Below are 22,259 nucleotides of genomic sequence, written 5' to 3'. Positions count from 1 at the left end.
TGTCACATTCTAAATTTTCAAAACGGGTTTATACATTTAATAAATAATAAATACATTACACAATAATTACCATCTTTAGAATGCATACACTCATCCCATCTGATTTTTATAATCTGTGAAGTGAGTTGGGCAGACATTACTAATGAGTGTAGCTACCTTAAAGATAAAAAGCTAAGGCACAAAGAGAAAAATGACTTGCCTAAGGGCATAGAATAATATGAAATGGGGTTGGGATTACCAAGGTCTTCTGATACCTTGTTTAATTTTTTTTCTGAAAGAATTTATTAAATTCAGACAATTAATAGTTGCAGGTTACTTCTCACTGATGCTTATTCATAGCTGAACTCTGAGGAGTCAGTTTTGAACGTTTTAAAGCCACCATTAACCATCTCAGCGTTAGAATTTAGAGGCATTTTCTCAGGTAAAAATGGTCAAATAAGGGACAAATGCCCAAAATTGAAATACCAAATATTGAGGATAATATGTGCATGCAAAATGTTTATTGTAAGAGCACTTAAAACTGTCAACATTGTAGACAAATTTAAGTGTACATTAGTAGGAAACAAATAAAATATGGAACATCCAGCTTAATAAAATATGATGCAGTGTGATTTATGTGTAAAACATGTAAAAGAAGAAAAATGGCCACAATATATTTTATATTTATAAATAGAATATACTCTATTTGTTCTCACATATATTATAAATTATGTAGTACATATCATGATTTTATACATATGTATCATAGGATATAGATTATAACATACAGATATGCTAATATCCTACTTTTACATATTTATAATTAAATATAAAGAGGTATATATACATATTTATATAAATACATATTTATATCTATATCTAGCTCTGGAAAAATATGTGCCAAATTGTCAACAATAATTACCTCTGGGGAGTGCCATTAAAGGAGTATATGAGTATAGGCAGATAATTTTAGTTCCTGTTATACTTCTGCATTACTTGAGATTGCTGCAGTGAGCAAATGCTATCTTTAATATATTATAAAACATGTGAAGGGTCATTGTGAGCTGACTATATAAATAGGATTAAGAAATGTTTAAATATATTCTTTGAAAAACAGCCAAAATAAATCAGGGAAATAGTACTCTTTAATACGTAGCTATAGTACTCCCTGCTTCTGCACTTTCCACTGACTGGAATGGGAATATTGTAGCTGGAGAAGGTATCTAAGACAATGACATGGAAGCCAAAATTGTAGAAAACAAGCCGCCTGATTGGTGTGGATCAGTGGGTGAGTGTCGATCTGTGAAACAGGAGGTCATGGTTTGATTCCTTGTCAGGGTATATGCCTGGGTTTCGGGCAAAATCCCCAGTGTGGGGCATGCAGGAGGCAGCCAATCAATGATCTATCATCATTGATGTTTCTGTGTCTCTTTCTCCCTTTCCTTTCCTATCTGAAATCAATAATAATATATATATTTTTAAAGAGAGAGAACAAGCCTGGGACTGAATAGCATGGAATTACCAAATAAGCAATGAATGCTTGAACTACCATGTGAGGGAGAAATATTCTTTTTCTCATGTTTAACCTTGTATTATTTTGGCCTTTTACAGTAGGTAAACTTAATACAATATGTGATTTCACATGATATTCCAAGAGCATGACCTATTCAGTCCTCATGGACAATATGTATCTACTAGAGGCCCGGTGCACAAAAATTTGTGCACTCAGGGGGGGAGGGGATCCCTCAGCCCATCCTGTGCCTTCTTGCAGTCTGGGACCCCTCAGGAGATAAGGACCTGCTGGCTTAGGCCTGCTCCCGGGTGGCAGAGGGCAGGCCCAATCCCTAGGTGCAGCCCCTGGTCAGGCTCAGAGCAGGGCTGATTGGGGAGTTGGGGCACCGCCCCCTGTCATGCACAGAGCAGGGTGGATCAGGTTGCGATGCCACCCCTAGTCACGCTCAGAGTACAGCCGATTGGGGGGTTGGGGCACCGCCCCCTGTCACCCACAGAGCAGGGCCAATAGGGAAGTTGCGGCCCCACCTCCTGTCACGCACAGAGCAGGGCCGATCAGGGGGTTGGGGCTCCGTACCCCGTCACACACAGAGCAGGGCCCGTGGGGGGGGGGTTGGGGCACCACCCTCTATCACCCACAGAGCAGGGCCGATCAGGGGGTTTGGTCGCTGCCCCCTGTCATGCTGATCCTGGTGCCAGGAGGCCTCGCTGCTCCGCTGATCCCGGTGCCGGGAGGCATATTACCCTTTTACTATATAGAATAGAGGCCTGGTGCACGGGTGGGGGCTGGCTGGTTTGCCCTTAAGGGTGTCCTGGATCAGGGTGGGGGTCCCCACTGGGGTGCCTGGCCAGTCTGGCTGAGGAGCTGAGGGCCGTTTTCAGGCTGTTGATTGACTGAAGCTCCCATCCGCTCCTTTTTTTCTTTTTTTTCTTTTTTTTATTCTGGGCCAGCTTTAGCTCTGAGGCCTCGCTGCTGAAAGCAGATTTCTGGCCTTTGTTTACCTTCTGTATTTGATACAATGTTGCGGTCTGGCTGGCTGAAGCCCCGCTGAATAAAGCAGGTTTCTGGGGTTTTGTTTAGCTTCTATATTTGCAACATAGTTGCTTAGAGTTGCAGCTGAGAGGCCAGCAAGTCAGGCGGGGAACATTGGAGTCTGCAGTCACTGGAGCAACCAAGCCTCCCTGTTCGCTTTAGTGCATGGCTGCCGGCCGCCATCTTGCCTCATTTGCATATCGCCCTGATTAGCCAATGGGAAGGGTAGCGGATGTATGGCTAATTACCATGTTTCTCTTTTATTAGATAGGATTGTAGAGTTAGAGGCAAAATGCTATCTTAACCTGCTTTATTAAATATTTTTTTTTCTTCTTTAAATATATTTTACTGACTTCCTACAGAGAGGAAGGGAGAGAGACAGAGAGTCAGAAACATCGATGAGAGAGAAACATCGATCAGCCGCCTCCTGCACATCTCCTACTGGGGATGTGCCCGCAACCCAGGTACATGCCCTTGACCAGAATCGAACCCGGGACCTTTCAGTCCGCAGGCCGACGCTCTATCCACTGAGCCAAACCGGTTTCGGCTATTAAATATTTTTTACACTTCCCTACATTCCCTATCAACCTTATAACTGAAGTTTGCCTTCTTTTTTTTAACATATTTTTATTGATTTCAGAGAGGAAGGGAGAGGGAGGGAGAGATAGAAACATCAATGATGAGAGAGAATCATTGATCGGCTGCCTTCTGCACTCCCCCTACTGGTAATAGAGCCCCCAACCCCAGCATGTGTCCTTGACTGGAATCAAATCCGGGATCCTTCAGTCCACAGACCGACACTCTATCCACTGAGCCAAACCAGTTAGGGCTGAAGTTTGCCTCCTAATGGAGTTTTCTATAGTGAAAGAGAACATGTACTGGAGAATAGAGTTATCCAGTTATCATTAATAGTTACATTTATTCAAATACAATCATATATTGCTCTTCTTGGCTTACATTTCAGTTTGATGACCTTAGTATGAATCTACTACTGAAATGAGATTTCATGTTTGCTGTGGCAAAAAAAATATGAACTTAGAATTCTGAGGATGGGGCTGGACTAGGGCAAATTCATACGGTAATACCACATTTTGAGGCCTCTTGACTGAAAACTCCTAGTGTCATTAGCTAAGCACTCTTTTCATTTAACACATTTACATTGTGAAGAACAAGAATGATGCCAAAATGTAAATACTGAGCTAAATGGGTTTATATTAAAATTGAATGGCATTCTTATGTTCTTAACTGTTAAAAATCAAATAACGTGGCTTAAAAGATTAATATAGTTACAGTCTAATACAATGTGATGAATTTATCAAAGAAAGGGCTTTTTGTTTGCTGTGTGTGTACTTTTTTTTGTGTGGTGGCAGCATCTGTGTGTTGGTGGGAGACTAGATCAAATAATGGTTATTAACAGAGCTCAGTTATCACCTCAGAGAGTAATATACTTAAAATTATGTCTATGTTTTATAAATAATATAAGCTTTTATTTTTATACCATGTTATGATACTTTGTCACAATAAAGACATATATATCTATCGCCCCTTTCTTAGTGATGAAACTTGTAAAATTATTTTGATTCTATTTTAGCAAAAAAAACATGTTTTACTGACCTAGAAACATTTCTCCTATGAGAACTGGAAGGTGGCTGTCACCATATAGAATGTCACCCTAGAATGTTTTATATACTCAGTTCTTTTTACTTTTTAATCATTTCATATTCTTAATCCATCAATCTAACTTCCTTCAGATGGGAATTTAAATGATTGGCTGTTCAGGTACCAAAGCAATCCTGTAACAATATAAATATTTATACAGAAAACAGACTGATGGTTGCCAGAAGGGATGGGAGTTGGGGGACTGGTTGAAAGAGGTGAAGGGATTGAGAAGTACAGGTTGGTAGTTACAAAATAGTCATGGGATGTAAAGTGCAGCATAGGAAATATAGTCATTAATATTGCAATATGGTGTTAGGTGGGTACTAAAAATATCGGGGGGAACACTTTGTAAAGTATATGGTTATTTAACAACTATGCTGTACACCTGAAACTAATACAAAATAATATTACATGTAAACTGCAATTGAAAAAATAAAAATGAAAAAAAGGAAATATAAAATTAAAATATACATATTTATAACTAAGTCAGGGGTGCCCAAAGTCTGATTTATAAGATGGGGGGTTGGGGGTGGGATAAGGGAAGAGCTGGTCAACAATAATTCTCATGCACACACACACACACAGAAGCCTGAGCTATGATTACAACCTCTTCTCTCTGCTTGCTTACCCAGAACCTACATTATGCAAACCTGACAACACATGTTTCCTATCTGGTCAGTTTGATAAAGATGTACCATGTCAGTGGTGTTTAGCTTGTGATGTGGCGATTGTTTCAGCACTGACTGCCGGTGACCTGTGTGTCAGCTGACGCGGTTACCAGAAATTAGCATGCAGCCTCCTAAAATGCCAGACACATGGACCCTTTCCGCAGAGAGATATAATAGGACCCACATGATAGCTCCATTAAACAATGAAACATGTGACATTAGCTGAAAACAGGAACACATCAGCAAATATGCCTGAGGAAGTTTATGGTATTTAACTCCTAAACATTAATTTTATTGTGGCGTATGAGGAATTAATTAACTGAGTGTTTCCTTTTTTATTGAAAGCGGAAATACTGTTCAGAAAAGCGATGAAGAGTAAATACAACATATTTTAAGTTTATTAAGCTTGGCTCATCGACTTCTATTTATTTAAGCTAATCTCATAAGGCAATTAAATATTTCAATCAGTAACTTTATGTGGCCATTTTATTTAGCACATTTCTGAAACATTAATCAATGTGTTAGAATGCAGAATGAGTATTGTGAATACATTTCTAGTTTCCTGCAACCAAAACAATGATTCCATACATTTTTTTAATCACATGATCTTCTCCAACTTGAGCTCTGATAGACAAGTGGAAAATGACAATAGAAAAGATTAAAAGTTAGTGATTATAATGAAGACAGTTCAGGTTAAGGTTATATCTACATGACATAAGTGTTTCCATCAGCACTATAATACTTTTCTCTAAACAATTAAGTTTTCCTAGTTAGAGGAAGCTTCAGGCAGGTGTGGTAGAATGAATGTGATCCCAGATAGGATATAAAATGCAATTAATTGCTGGGTGGGGTTTTAGAAAAGAATCTTATTTTTTTTAAATAGGATCTGTGTTTTCCCAGCATTATACTCAGTATTTATCATTTATAAATAATTTAATAAGAGGCACAGTGGTAGACCCTGTTTCATATATAATCCTATTCAATCTCTAATGATTTAATAGAATGGGTGTTATTAATCCATTTTGCAGATGGGGGAGCTGATGCTCAGTAACTTGTACTAAGGACAATCAAAGTAGGAGAATAAGGCAAAACGATTCCAAATCCATGATGTCCTTAGATTCTTTCACCACCCAAAGTGTACTTGAACCAATTTATTTGAAGACCCACTTATTTTATAATTCAGAATTGGAACCTTGGTGTTTAGATTTTCAAGTTTATTTCAGGACTGTAATGATTGTTTTCGGATTAAAATGAGCTAGTGCCCATATATATAATTTAAAACTGGGATTTTTTTCTTATATTGTTTAATGATGTACAGCTATATTCCACCCTATTTTTTCTGATTCTACCATTATATTTCTTAAAGGGATAATATCCTTATGTCCAACAAAAAGCATATTATTTTCAGAAACAGATGTTAGCGAAATGTACGATGGTTAAGTCGCCCGACCTGTAATTTTATTTTATTACTTCCCTGTTGAGAACATATTAGCTTTTTTTTCTTAAGATTCCATAGGTTTTCGTTTTATTTATTTTATCAGGTCACAGTCTAAACAGGAAAATTTATCATCAATACTTTCTATGGATTGATAAAAAACATTTGAGTTTTTGATACCAACAAATGGTATACATTTACTTGGAACTCAAATCAAGATGGATTAGGCAGTCTCTTTCATTGACACTATTAATATCACTCGAAACAACTGAAACCAGAGAAGTCACTGTGGTTGACAACTATGAGAGGAATAAAAATGAAGGCCCACTGAAGAGAGGAGATGTTAGATTGCCTTCTCTCCCTACCGCTACTCCTTGCCACAGTGTGACTAGGTAGGAAGTAGTTGGCACTACTTACTGCTTCCACCCAACTCCTCAATCAAACCACTGACTCACCATGCCAGGGTGTCAACAAGCGGTGCCACTTTCTTTTGCTATTGGCTTCTTAGTTTTAGAGTTTGGCATGATGCTCATTTCAAGGTTGCCACCAACTATGGAGATCTTACTCTATTTTATCAGAAGTGGTATACTTTTATAACTTCAAGCACTCCGGGTATGAGTATCAAATGGTTAATACACTCACAATTGTAGGAAAGGAAAAATGTCTGCATGCCACGTTACAGTCACACTGAACAAATTTAGTATGCCAACTCTGTCAAACGGGAGTGAGGCTGAGGTGTTCTTGACCTTTTCCAAGCCTACAGTTATGCTATTGTTCATACTCAATGTGGTTTTCTCTTCAGCACAATAATTGCTAATGGGACTTTTTTCTATAGTTGCTTAAAATTTTTCTTTTTGGAAAACAGAACTAGTCTATATGTATATATTGCAGGTGCAGTCTGAGGCAACTGATGACTTTTAAAAGTGTCTTTTTTCATTTTAGTAGCCAAGGTTACCAAAACTATATTGCAACATTTGCTTAATGTGAATAGTAGTTCCTTAGGAAAATGGAAAGAAAACAAAGTACAAAATCTTTATGATTAAAATCTCAGAATTTAGTGTAGCAATAGAACTTAACATTCTATTTTTAGAATTTAAATTATTCCTAGAATTTAAACATTTAAAATGTAAATAGAGCCCCTAATTATTTATTTTTAAAAGTTGGTGTTTCTTGATGAATCGATCTACAAAGAAAGAATGATGTGGCAAATAATATTAAATGAATAAATTAAAAATCCAGAGTGAGAACATTATCTTAAAATATAGAAAACAAAAGTAAAAAAAAATAAAGAAAAAGGAAAAAGATGTGAAAACACAGTGTAAAACCCACAAAACCATAAAAGAGTGAATTTTTATAGTCCTGAGTTCAGTTCACTTTTTATTTAGACTTCAAGTTACAATTACTCATCCCAAATTACTTTGTATATTTGAAAAATTATATTTCATTTCTTCAATATTATATATAGAAAGGTTTAAAGACTAGACATAAATGCTAAATATGAAAATTCAAAACATCATTTAACAGGAAACTTAGATTTGATTTCTATTAACAGTGGCTAGAGTTTTGCAAATGTAATAAATACTGAAGCATAGCAAGATGCTAATGGGACAATTTACTAACATATAAATGAACGAAAATTTATTGTTATTTTAAAATTATATTCTGCATAAATATCTAAAGTGATATTATTGCACTAATTGTTTTCATTGGTGTTCTGCTTTAATCAATGAAAAATATTTCAATAAGCTTGCTTTCCCTATAATCTTTCTAGGCATGGTAACGATGTTTTAGAAGGTATTTAGCTTATTAATTTAGCCTCTTTTTGGAACTTACTATTTTTATTTAACACATTATAGTTGACATTTTGGTGATGTAAATTTTTTAAAAATGAAGTATTTGATTGTTTCTAAAACTAACAATGTAACAATGTGCAATTTTGGTTTTGGTAAAAAAAAAGTCAAAATAACAGGCATGTAAAGTTAATAAGCAATATAAACCGTTATCTTGGTAACTCATCACTTAGAGCAAAAATGCCCTTGTAGTATTTGTAAGAGGACTCATTCATTATTCATACAATCATTCAATAAATAGTTGAATGTTATAATAAAAGTTTAGATACAACAATAAATAATATAAGCACCTGCTCTCATAGAGCTTTTAATTAAAAGGAAAGAGAAAATACAGGGTGGGAAAAAGTAGGTGTACAGTTATGAGTATGTGAGTTTATTATTGTATTTTTATTTATTGATTTATTATTGCATTATTAGTACAATATAATCATACATAAACTTATATTTTCCCACGCCTGTAGATCCAAGATCCAAAGGAACCAGACAAAAGAGATCTAACAGGAAAGCTCTCCCTGTTCTGAGTTAAAAGGGGTTTAGAACATCAAGGAGAGTGAACACTCAAAATGCCAGTCCAGAGTTAAGAAAGAAGTTTGGTCTGGGGACTAAAAGAAGATTAGGAAAAAATTAAGCTGTAAACATAGGGTGGAGACAGATCACGGAAGGCCAACTACAACTAATTCACATTAGAAAACGTGGGTTTATCTTTAAAAAAAACAACAACAATGGAAAGTTATTGGAAAGCATATTCCTATCTTACCTATGTAAAAATAAATGAAACCTGAAAATTATAGTATTCATATCTTATGAATACACTGGAAATAGAAGTTATGAAACTTAATTCTAAAGAGTAAATATTGGCTTCAGAAGCACAGAAATAATCTGAACTCTTTTACAGACCAACATGAATCCTTTTCAATACCTTCTATGTGTTTCCCCTTTAAAATAAATATGCTATATGGGTGATCTCATTTCTTGGTGTGGCAGAAATGTTAAATTGCCTAATTTAATGCTATACCCTCCACCCACTCCCAAATGAGAAAACTCAATGGTACTCACTACATCCAGCCTTGTAGCTGAAGCCAGGAGGCAGGAGGAATCCTTGCTGGGCAGCTGCAGCCAGTGTCCGTTGATCAGGAGGGAATACGGGAATCATTAATGGCGGCAGTTGACCTTGAACCTGCTGAACATGATAAAGAGGATCAAAGAGAAGAAGTTTGCTGCTCCATGTATCTACCCTTCTTACTTTATGATAAAAGAAAATCATTTATTCAATTCAATATACTGGTATACAAGCTTGTTAGAACACTAGGCTTGAAGTATTGCTTTGGCACTACCTTAGGAGAATCAAAATATACAATAATTGAAAGGTGTTATCAAGTTCATTTTCTGACCTGATGAGTAATTCCCCTATATGATAGCCTTGAGAGTGATGAATGAACATGCATCACTACTTTCACACAACAAGCCTCTTTTCATTGCATTAATATAATGGTTAAAAAAAATCCCTTAGGTTGAACTACAATCTCCTCATGTAAATCCTGCCTCTTAGGAATAATTCTACTTTCTAAAATAAAACCAACCAAACCAGTATAATTTTATATGTGAGCAGCTCTTCAATACTTGAAGGCAATTCTCATGTTGACACATAGTATTGAAAATTTATGATTTTTAAATAAAATAGCTGGAAGAAATCTTAGAGAGTAAGACTTTCCCCTTTCTTTATAGAAGAGGTTACTGGAGCCAAAAGACAACTTAATTGTCCATGGCCATTGAAACTAGGTCTAGAATCCAATCCCTTGAATTCTGCTCTATTCATACTTTGCTCTTCATCTATCATTTCTCAAGCTTTAAACCACGCTGCGAATGACATAGCCTCTGCTCTGGTTGCCTTCTTTGGACTACGCCTTAATTAGCTGGTATAACTCTTGGAATATGGATTTCACATCAGTAAATGAATAATACAGCACAATGGAATAACTATCTTCTTTGAACTGAACAAGAATTTCCAGACCTAATGCTGTCATTTCTGCAGCTATGTCACATTAGTGACTAATGTAGAGGTGGTCATTAACTAAAGTACCTAGGATATGCTTTCCAAATATTTAAGCAAGATCTCCCTGGTGAACATGATTATTGTTTAGTGTTTGTCACTGAATATGTGAATGAGAATTTAGAATCATGCTGAAAATCACACATCTGACACTTTATTTTTACTTACTGCTCCACATTAATTCAGTTACTTGGAAAATATTTGATAAACACATACTCTGCAGAAGAAAAATGAACTAGGCAGTAGAGATACAATAGTGAACAATAATCCAAGATCCTATGCCCATGGAGCTTACATTACAGTGGAAAGAATAGTAAAAAGTAAAGCAACTATACCAAAAAATTACAAGTTCATCCATTCACTAATCCTAACAGCAGCTCTGAGATATCTCTCAGACTTGTTTTCCTTTCTTCCGTAGCACTGCACATTCTTAGGGCAGTTATGATTCCTATAGTTCTCATCATTTATCACATTAAAAGTCTATCCTCAGTTTCTCCTTCATCTTTCACAATAAACATCTAAGCTCTTTCTGAGATTTTGATTGGTGAGTGTCCATTTGGGGTTGAGAGGATGTGTGAGAGGGGGGGGGGAGGGAGGGAGGAAGTGAGGGAGAGAACGGGAGAGTGGGAGAGATGAGAGAGATATGAGCACTATAAGAATGAGACATCTGTTTTCAGCAATGACTCCAAATTGGAAATTATTTCTTCTAGCCAATAGAATTTTAAACCCGCCACTGTCATACCTTTTTAGTAAAACTACAGCCAACAGTTTTTTGAATGTTCTGGAGAAGAGATAAACTTTATGTAGAAATCAATGAAAAATAATTGACTAAAGACTCAAAAAAAATTAGAACCTGCAGATTGAACAAGAATGTAGGAATAAGTGGCTTAAAACAAGGGATGGACATTGGAAGGCAAAACAGTATGGGGGCCAGTTCAGTGTCAGCAGAGAATGCTGACCAGAATAACACGCAGAGACAAACAAGAAACCAGCCACATTGGTTAAGGATTATCACCAGCAACTCTATATCCTTTATATTTCATTGTTTCTAAGTTATATTTTATATAGTATTTCTCTTCCTTTCTAAGACAATATTGGTTATATGATATATCATAAATTTAAAAAGAGAATTTTAGAGGGAAGAAGAAAGAAACTTAAAATGAAACATGCACACATTTGAGAAAAATAACTACTACAGAATTGCAGGAAGAATAGTTTTTTCTCTTAGTGCAGTAGTTCTCAAACTTGAATGTATATGAGTATCACCAGGCAAGCTCTGAAAAATCCTCTGTGCTCAGACTGCTTCCCAGACCAACTAAGTCTGAATCAGGGGTAAGACCCAGCCATCAGCATTTTTTCATGTTCCCCTGATGACTTCAATGTGCATCCACACTTGAGAAGCGCTGTCTTAAAGAATGCTTTCAGTCACTGTCAACACATTTTTTTGTTTTCTTCATTTTTGCCTTCACATACATAATTAGTTAAAAGGGAGCCTCTGCCTGACTTTTATAGGTGCTGGTGCCCACAGGATAGACCAGATATTAAACTATATTCCTCACAGAATTCCTTCTGAGTGAGTCTTGTATCTGTATTTTACATGCCCTTCTTGTAAAAACAACAACAACAAAAGAAAGAAACTTGGATGCTTTAGAAAGTAATGACCAAATCCCTCAGCCTGGTACTCCTTTCTTCACTATCTGTCCTCTGTTTACCTTCCTAGGCATTTCTGCTGCCCTCCTTCAGATATGCTGTCCTCTTGCCTCAATGGATCATGAAGAGTTCCTTGCATATTCGGTGTTTTTCCATGCTTGAATGGATTCAAAAGTATTTTCTTCTCTGTTTTGAGTGATTTCTCTTTTCCTTTTCTTCTTGGCAAAATTCTACTTATTTTTTCAAAGTTTTTTGAGATCTACATAATGTCTTTGCCTGTGAAGCACTTCTTTCTTATGGTGCCAATTTCCAGGCAGAAAGAACTGTTACTTCTTTTAACCTCATAAAGTTAATGTAATACTTACTGTATTGAATAATAGTTACTTACATAACCTGAGTTTCCCTTATGACCTATGAGCTTAAAAAGGAAAGAGGTTGTAACTTTATTATTATACCTTCAGAGCTCAAAACAAGAGGTAAACTATTTGTGCATTGATAATTCATAAATAAAAAAGAAGAATTAATTATATAGTCCTATCTTTCTCATTATATCTTCATGAGCCAACTCCAAATGTTCAAAAAAGGCTTGTGGACAAAAAGGTTATTTAATGACCACAAAGGATTTCAATTTCATCAAGAAGAATAAGGTGCCAACTATTTGTGCTCCCATTCTTGTTATAGAAAAATGGTCTTATACATTATGATATGTCCATGACTTTTGGAATTACCCATGCATAAAGAAATAAAAAAGTTATCCAGAAATATTAGAAATTTATTACATACTTCTGTAATTCCTGCCTATTATGGTCTAGTAACATGATGTTTTAATTATTATAGCTTTACAGTGTGTTTTAATAAAAGTATTCCAGGATTATTATTTTCTTTTTCAAATATAACTTGGCTTTTATGACATTTATTTTTCCACAGTAATTTTAGAATACGAAATTTCTATTTGGATTCATTAACCTTATGGTTTGATGGCTAACAGCAGATTATATCTTTCAATTTATTTAACTCTTTTCTTGCTTCATATAATTCTTATAGTTTTCTAGGTAATTTTATTTTTAAGATTTAAAAAATATCTTATTTATATTTTAAATGGATTGTGTTATTATTTAACTGGTCATTGTGTGTACATAAGCCTATCTGTGTAGGACGGTTTTTATCAGATAATTCATTTATAGTCCAACTAGTGGCCCGGTGCACGAATTCGTGCACATTGAAAGGAAATTAATTAGAAAAATATTTTAAAATCACTATTTTCCTTTTCTCTATAATAGAAGTGTCAACCAAATTCATGATCGACAATGACAGATCAAAACACATGTGTGCGATTGGTGCCAGTGAGAGCTTTATATATGTCACACAGGCATGAGTCAACTTAGCCTTTTATATATAGAGAATAAACTTGCTTAATTAGACCTGATTTCTGATGTAGCTAAACTTTTTCCAGCTCAGTGAAGCACCCCAACTTCTCTTTCAGGTAATTGTCAGCAACACAGCAGTAAATATCAACACAAAGCAGATATATTGTAGATCACGCAGGGAGAACAAAGGGTAAAATATTTAACTGCAGCAGTGTTTGACTATATTCTGCACAGTGAGAAAACCTGAAATCATTTTCAAAGTCCACCATTTCATACTTCTTTTCAGTCAGGTCAAGTTTCTAAATTTTCTAAATCTCTGTTTTATAGCTAATGGAAAGAAAATAGGATTCTGAGTCTCCTATCTACCTATTCCAGGACTTCTGTGAGGATCAAATGAGATGAGGCATGGGAAAAACACTTCACAGACATTTGGTTAAAGTGTGAAATGTTTGCACCTGTCTATAAAGCAAGTCCTGTTCCTGGGCTGAAGAAACTCCAAGGAGGCTAATTGCTAGGGATAGGAAGCTGGGCGTTGCTATGTGACATCATTACCTGGCACCCACAGTGACGATTTCTGGGCTGGGCTGTGGGCTGCATTTTGCACCATGGGGTCTCAGCAGCATTGGCTATGCTTTGGCGGGCTGTTACTCCAGGATGGTGGCGAGGCCTGTGTCCCACTTGAGGGAAGCTGAGTGTTGCTTTGTGGGCACCAGGTCCACAGTGCCATTTCTCTGTGTGCATCACAGCAGCTCCTGCGTTGAGCATCTGCCCCCTGGTGGTCAGTGTGCATCATAGCAACTGGTTGGATAGTCGGACACTTAGCATATTAGCCATATATATATATTATAATGTTTCTTTCAGCTAACAATGTTAGTATTTGAAAGAACAAACTGATGAACAAAATTGGTCCAGAGACATGGAAACATGGAACAGACCGACAGATCTCAGTGGGAAAGGGAGAGGGGGTATGAGAAGAGATTAACCAAAGAACTCATATGCATAGCCATGGACACATATAATAGTGAGGTGAAGGCCTGTGGTGGGGCAGGAGCTGGGTGGAGGGGGGTGCAAAGGGGAGAAAATTGGGAATATTTGTAATACTCTCAACAATAAAAAATAAAAATAAAATAATTCTAGGGCTTTTAAAAATGTGTGTATTCTCAACTTTGACCTTATTATAATTATTGAAATAATTTTTCCTTAGCATTTATAATTTGTTTTAATATATACAATTTCCAAGATCCACATATGTGGAATAACAGAATTTTAAGGCTGAGAAAGGTCCTAGATATTATCTAGCACAACACCTTCACTGTACTAATAAGAACATAAGACTTAGTTTGGCCATATAAATTGTTTAAGAACCCACACTTAGGTAAGAGCAAAGTGGACACTGAAACCACACCATTTGACTCTTAATCTAGTCTCTTTCACATAATAGAAAATGTAGAAGGGAGAGGAGTAGGTTGGAAGGACCTAGGAATGACAAAGGAATTATAACAGAAAATCAGCCTAATTCCATAGTCCCAATGATGGGTTTTCTTTAGCATATCATAGAACAGATTATAAAGCATTGCAGTGATATTGAAAATAAAGTATGTAGTAAATATAATCCAAAATGTGTGGTTAAATTCCTATGTAACTGAAACGTAATCCACACATGCAACCAGAAACATGTAAAAATACAGTTGATCTCATAATCTGTAGATTTTGTATTTGAAAATTTGCCTTCTCATTAAAATTTACTTGTACTCCCATAAAACGTATTGTATCAGTGCTTTTGCAGTCACTCACAGACTTGCTCAAAGTAGCAAGAAATCTTGTTGGCAATTTCACTGTTTAAAATGCATAAAAAGGGGACATCTGTAATACTTTCAACAAAACAGATAAATTAAAAAAATAAAGTTGGAATTCAACCTTGAAAAAATGAATAAAATGCTCTAAGAATAATTTTTCTTTTGGTTATTCTGATTGGGTATTTTTGCTACCTTATATTCCAAACAGCTGATTTGATTCTTGGCTTCATCTACTGTACTGTTGATTCCCTGTAAATTATTCATCATTTCAGTTAGTGTATCCCTCATTTTTAAAAAATGCATTTATTGATTTTTAGACAGAGAGAAAGAGAGAGGGATAGAGGGAGAAAGATTGATGTAAGAAACATTGATCAGTTGCTCCCACACGCACCCCAACAGGGGATTGAATCAGCCACCTGGGCATATGCCCTGACCAGAAAGCGAACCAATGATCTATTGGTGCACAAGACAACACAAAATCCACCACACCACACTGGCCAGGTAGTCTATCCTCCATTTGTACTGGTCCTTTTCTATGCTATCTCAATAAGTTCAGTTAGCATCCTTATAAACAGGATTTTTGAACTCTGCATCTAGTAGGTTGTTATCTCCATTTTGTTTAATTCTTTTTATGGATTTTGTTCTGTTCTTTCATTTGGGTCATGTTTCTTTGTCTCCTCACTTTGGCAGCCTCCCTGTGTTTGTTTTTATATTTAGGTAGAGGTGCTACCTCTCCCAGGCTTGGTAGAATGGCCTAATGTAGTAAGTGTCCTGTAGGGTCCAGTTGAACAGCCTCTCTATCACTCAAGCTGGACATTCAAGGTATGTATGGGTTGTGTGCACCCTCTTCTTATAGTTGAGTCTTGACGGCTGTTGGCATGTCCGTGGAAAGGATTTTTCTCCAGGACAATCAGCTGCAAGGACTGGCTGTGACCACCAACTTCTGACCACTATGGAGGATCAGCTGTGCAAGGGCTGTCCCTGCAGAGGAGGACTTATGTCAGCGGGGTTCTGGTGCCTGCTGCATCTGCCCCTTGAATGTGTCACTTGTGAAGATGGTCGGGTAGTGGTGCTTCAACAGGGTGAACCTATCTACTGGGTGTGCTGACTCTGGGGCCTCCTGGAGTATCTATAGGCCAAGGTCAGCCACTGCCTGTTTTCTGCACAGGGCCACCCGGCATGAGCTACAAAGTGATCTGTAGATGGCTGCTACTTGTGCTGGGCTTGGAGGTACCCAGGTGGAGGCCAAACTGTGAACCACGGCTGGCTGCTGCTAATGCTGGGCCTGGAGCCACTTAGTGAGAAGTATGGAGCACACTAACACCAGATGCTGCTTGTATGAAAAATTTTAGGAAAATCTGAGGCATGAGCCAAGACAGGCAATTTGTATGGAAAGGCACTGGAAACAGCAACCTATTTGAAAAAATAATGACAGAAAATATCCCTAACTTGGTAAAGGAAATAGACATAAAATTCCAGGTATTGCAGAGAGTCCCAAACAAGATGAACCCAAAAAGGCCCACACCAAGACACATCATAATTAAAATACAAAAGATTAAAGACAAAAGAGAATTTTAAAAGCAGCAAGAGAAGAGCAGTTAATTACCTACAAGGGAACTCCCACAAGACTGTCAGCTGATTTCTCAGAAACTTTGCAGGTCAGAAGGAATTGGCAAGAAATATTCAGTGTGATGAAAAGCAAGGACCTACAACCAAGATCGCAGAGCTATAATTTAGAATTGAAGGACAGATAAAGAGTTTCCAAGACAAGAAAAAGCTACAGGCCCTGACCGGTTTGGCTCAGTGGATAAAGCATCGGCCTGTGGACTGAAGGGTTCCAGGTTTGATTCCAGTCAAGGGCATGTGCCTTGGTTGTGGGCACATCCCCAGTGGGAGGTGTGCAGGAGGCAGCTGATCGATGTTTCTCTCTCATCGATGTTTCTATCTCTCTATCCCTCTCCCTTCCTCTCTGTAGAAAATCAATAAAATATATTTGAAAAAAAGAAAAAGCTAAAGGAGTTCATCACCACCAAACCAATATTATGTGAAAAGTTAAAGGGTCTTCTTTAAGAAGAAGAAGGTAAAAAATATGAATAATAAAATGGCAATAAATACATATCTATCAACAAGTAATCTAAAACACAAAATAAACGAACAAGTAGCATAGAAACAGACTCATAGATATAGAGAAAGTTTTGATGGTTTCCAGATGGGAGGAATTTTGGGGGGAATGGGTAAAAAAGGTGAAGGGATTAAGAAGTACAAATTGGTTGTTACAGAATAGTCACAGGATGCAAAGTACAGCATAGGGAATATAGTCAATAATATTCTTAATATCTAGGTATGGTGTCAGAAGATTGCAAGATTTATAAGGATAATCACTTAAGTTATGTAATGTCTAATCACTGGGGTTTACACCTGAAACTAATATATTATTGTATGTCAACTATAAAAGATAAAAAATGCATTTAGAGTCAATAATAAAAATGAAGTGTCTTTAAACATAAACATAAATAAAATAAGGTTATGTTTTGATCAGTTGGTGAAAATGATGTGACCAAAGGCTTTCAGTAACTTAACTCTGTATATCTCTCCCAGGGGCAACTGTTTAGTATTCACAAACTCATTGTTCATGGCAACTTTGTAGAAAATAAATAGTGCAAATAATGAGCAGCAACTGTATTATTTCTACATCTTAATTAATGTTCAGGTCACTGCTGCCAAAATTTAGCCACTCATTGGGAGAAAAGGCCACATTACATCAAAACAGTATAATGTTTTCTGGATAAATTCTAAAACTACTTTAGTTATAGAGTTAATTATTCATTGTTACACTAGAGGCCTGGTGCATGAAAATTCATGCACTAGAGGGGGGTCCCTCAGCCCGGCCAGCCCCCTCTCACAGTCCAGGAGCCCTCAGGGGCGGGAGGTGACCCGGCGATAAGGGGAAGGCGATGCCCCCATCAATACCTCTGCTGCTGCCACTGCCGGCAGCACAAGCCTTGTCTGGTCCTGGTTACCTGAGCCTCAGGTGGCCCTGGGCAACTGGGCAGCTGACATCCAAGGCTTGCCTGCGCCTCGGGCGTCAGCTGAACAGCCAACATCTGAGGCTTGCCTGTGCCTTGGGCTGGCCCTGGGCGGCTGGGGGGCTGAGGTTGGGTCCAGCCACACCATGCACCTGCCACCCCCCGCCCCCCGGCAGGGCTGAAAGGACTGGGGGACTCTGGCGGAGCTGAGGGACTGGGCACCGCCGTCTTTTGTGATGTAGTGACAGTCAATTTGCATGATCCCCTCTTTATTCGCTAGGATAGTTGCCAGTTTTGAATATTTCCAAATCCTTTTCACTATTAACTTCATTTATTTTCTTTCACTTAATGAATGAAATTCCATTTAAGCTCCTACTTAAGTTTTAAAATGTGTGACATTTATAATTACGTTTCAGTAAAGTACTTTCATCACAAAATGTTAGTCTTTTTGTTAGGGGGCATGTTATTGACAAGTTAGAATAACACATTAAAATTCAAGAGGCTACCTCCTATATTGTTTTAACTTTAAGATAAAATATTATGTTTTAACACTTTTTATAATTCTACCACATAAATACTGCATGTAGATTTGCCCTCTAAAATCTTAAGAATCCATGCCAAAACCGGTTTGGCTCAGTGGATAGAGCGTCAGCCTGCGGACTGAAAGGTCCCAGGTTCGATTCCGGTCAAGGGCATGTACCTGGGTTGCGGGCACATTGACAAGTTAGAATAACACATTAAAATTCAAGAGGCTACCTCCTATATTGTTTTAACTTTAAGATAAAATATTATGTTTTAACACTTTTTATAATTCTACCACATAAATACTACATGTAGATTTGCCCTCTAAAATCTTAAGAATCCAACACAAGCCAAACACATTATCACACTTGTAAAAAACAAATAAAAGTTATTAATTATTCATAGTTAAATTTTTATATTTGTGTAAATTCTCTATTGCAAAACCCTTAAATAGATGTTTGAGATTATTAATTTACCTTTCAATTGCATGGGTCTGGTTATTTATTTATTCAATCAATATTTTTATTAAGCAGAAGTGTACTTTTTTGGTAACTAGGGATACAAAGGTGAAGTCACATACAATGCCTGCTCTCTAGGAACTAATGCTGGTGCTGGTGCGGCAAATGGACAGTCACACTGCTGTTAATTCAACAAAATAGACTTGTATAACACACTATGGAACACAGACAAGGGACTCCTAACATAGCCAGGCAGGCCTCATGGAGACAGGTATAGCAGGTATAGAGATGGATAGATAAGTAGGAGTTAGCCAGGCAAAGAGATGGGAGTGTGAGAAAAGGATTCTAAGAGGAGAAGGCATGAGAAAAATCATCATGTGAAGGGAACACCACCAATAATCTAGAATGACAAAAAATGTAAGCGGGAACCAGTGGTGAGAAAGTCTGCCTGAATCAGTGTGAATATCAGCATGAGAAACTTGAGATTCCCCTTGTAGGCTCTGGGGATCCACTGGAGGATTTAAAATGGCTTAGGTAGACTACTCTGATGAGTACCTGGAGAAAAGATTTGATAGGCCAAGCATAGAGATGTGGTAGGAGGTTAATACAGTTAACTAAGCAATAGATTATGAGAGCTTAATCAGTAATAGAAGGGTTTATAAATAAGAAGAAAAAGCCAAAAAATATTTAGGGTAAATATGTGGAACACTGATGATGGGGGAGGCTATATATGTGAGGGTATATGAGATACCTCTGTACATATATATAAATACTAGAGGCCCGGTTCATGGCATTCATGCGGGGGGGGGGGGGGGACTCAGTCCGGCCTGCACCCTCTCACAACCAGGGACCCCCTGGGGGATGTCTGACTGCTGGTTTCAGGCCTAAACTGGCAGTCAGACATCCCTCTCGAAATCCAGGACCGCTGGCTCCTAACCGCTCGCCTGCCGGCCTTATCACCCCTAACCCCTCTGCCTGACTGCCTTATCGCCCCTAACCCCTCTGCCTGCCTCATTGTCCCTAACTGCTTGCCTGCCTACCTGATTAACCATAACCAATTGCCTGCCTGCCTCATCATGCCTAACCGCCTTTGCCTGCCTGCCTTATCGCCCCTAACCCCTCTGCCTGCCTGATAATCCCGAACCGCTTGCCTGCCTGCCTGATCACCCCTAACTGATCACCTGCCTGCCTCATCGCCCCTAACCACTCACCTGCCTGTCTGATTGCTCCTAAGCACTTTGCCTGCCTGCCTGATAAACCCTAACTGCTCGCCTGCATACCTGATCACCTCTAACCACCTCTGCCTCAGCCCTCACCACTGCTGCTTTGTTTGGAAGGTCATCTAGTCGATCATTGGCTGTCTGGTCTAATTAGCATATTATGCTTTTATTATTATAGAAGATAGCCAGGGGTGGGCAAAAGTAGGTTTACATTTGTAATGCAAGTAAATAATACAAATACGAGAATGAACTCAAGTACTCATAACTATAACCCTAATTTTCCCCACCCTTGTATATATCAATATTTTAACATATGTATACGTTGAAAACTTGGAGATAAAGAATGGGACAGACTCAAAGATAACTCTCAGGTATCTAGTTTATGTAATCACTAGTGACCCAGTGCACAGATTCATGCACATTGAAACTAAATTAATTAGAAGGTGGCCAGTGGGGCGGGACTGGGCTAGATGGGCCAGACTTGCCTTGGAGCCAACCTCCTGTGGTCCCTCCCCAGCATCTGCAGAGTGAATGTGGTCCCTCCGTCAGGTGCCTCGGCCTGGCCTGTGGGTATTGAGCCAAAACCGGCTCTCTGACATCCCCTGTGGGGTCCTGGAGTATGAGAGGGCACTCTACAAAGCTGTCTTACAGGGTGTGGAACACAAATGCAAGTGAGCAGTAAACCAGATTCAGGGCTGACAGTGCCCCAGCAACAACATAACCCATAGCCGAAGGTGGAGTCACACAGCCCCACAAGGAATCGGGCTCCCTCCTCCCTGGTTTCAGGGTGTGTCACACGAGAATTGCCGCTGCCAAGTCATTGCAGCTCGGCAGCTCCTGCATTGAGCGTCTGCCCCCTGGTGGTCAGTGCGCATCTTAGAGACTGGTCGGACAGTGGGAGGGACACTTAACATATTAGCCTTTTATATATATAGATTTATACAAGTATAAAAGAAAAACAAAGCATAGAGAGGTAGAAATAGCTTTCATGGAAAGATAATGAAATTGTTTTGCAATATGATGTATATGAGGTGACTAAATAATATTCCATTGGATTTATGTTACTAGCAGATGGACACTCCAGTCTGAAGAGATTTTTAGAGGGTATGGTTTGGGGAGTCATTCATTGATGACTGTGAAGTCGATAATCTAGAGAGGATCTGAATGAGACAGCTCAAAATCATCAGGGTTACAATAATAATTGAACAAAGTGCAGAGAAAGAATCTATGAAGAGCAAAGTAAGATAGAAATAAAGAAAGTCATGATTATAGTGTCAATTAAAACCAACAAAGGGATTTCAATATTGAAGTAGTGACTAATAGTAAAAAATGTAGCAGAAACAGTAATTCAGATAAAAATAATCTTGTGAAATTGTTAATTATAAGATAGTTATGATTCTAACAAAAGCGATTCCATTAGAGCAGAGGGTAGGAACCATATTGCAAAAGGTTGAGGACTGAATGACAAGCACGAAAAAGGAGAAAGCAGATGTAGACTATTCCTCAGAGAAGGCTGGGTGAGAGTTAGGAGACATTAGAAAGCAGCTGCCTGGGATACATAGGCTTTATTTAGGTAGCAGACTTTTGAGCATATTTATTGGCTAAAAGGAGCAAACATAAGTTGAAATTTTTTAATGTAGGAAAGAGAGAAACTAAGTGGTGAACCAAAACTTTCAGAGGAGACTGAAAGGCAAGCCAGGGGTACAGAGACTAGTTTTGAATGGGAATGACATCTCATCCTTGGGACCAGAGGAACGGAGCTATATAAGTGATATGAGCAAATATGTTTTAGGGGAAATGAGAAGGTAAGAAAAATCAGGCCTGATGGGAGAAATGTTCTCAATGATGTAGGCAATGTCATATCTTAAAAATGAGAGAGATAGAGATTAAGGAAGGGAGTTTAGCAAAGGTAAGGACAGCTGGATGGTCATTATGAGAAATGAAATAAGAGAAAACCCTGGCACAATTACTATGAGGGTAGAAAATGCCAGGACCCTAAAATGACCCTTATATTCCTGATTTCTTTTAGTCTGG

The 22,259-nt window shown here is 37.9% G+C and overlaps 1 protein-coding gene across 1 annotated transcript in view; it reads right to left on the bottom strand.

Annotated features, from left to right (window-relative positions):
• SOX5 (SRY-box 5) overlaps positions 1-22,259 on the bottom strand; it is a 393,207-nt gene that overhangs the window by 119,666 nt on the left and 251,282 nt on the right. Inside the window, exon 8 of the mRNA XM_006090652.3 lies at positions 9,193-9,313. Within this exon, the coding sequence (XP_006090714.1) occupies positions 9,193-9,313 (121 nt within the window). The remainder of the gene's footprint in view (positions 1-9,192; positions 9,314-22,259) is intronic.

Source organism: Myotis lucifugus, unplaced genomic scaffold, assembly GCF_000147115.1.
Source record: "Myotis lucifugus unplaced genomic scaffold, Myoluc2.0 scaffold_78, whole genome shotgun sequence".
Taxonomy (NCBI): Eukaryota; Metazoa; Chordata; class Mammalia; order Chiroptera; family Vespertilionidae; genus Myotis; species Myotis lucifugus.
Note: the sequence above shows the minus strand (reverse complement) of the source record. Positions and strands in the feature narration are given on the sequence as shown.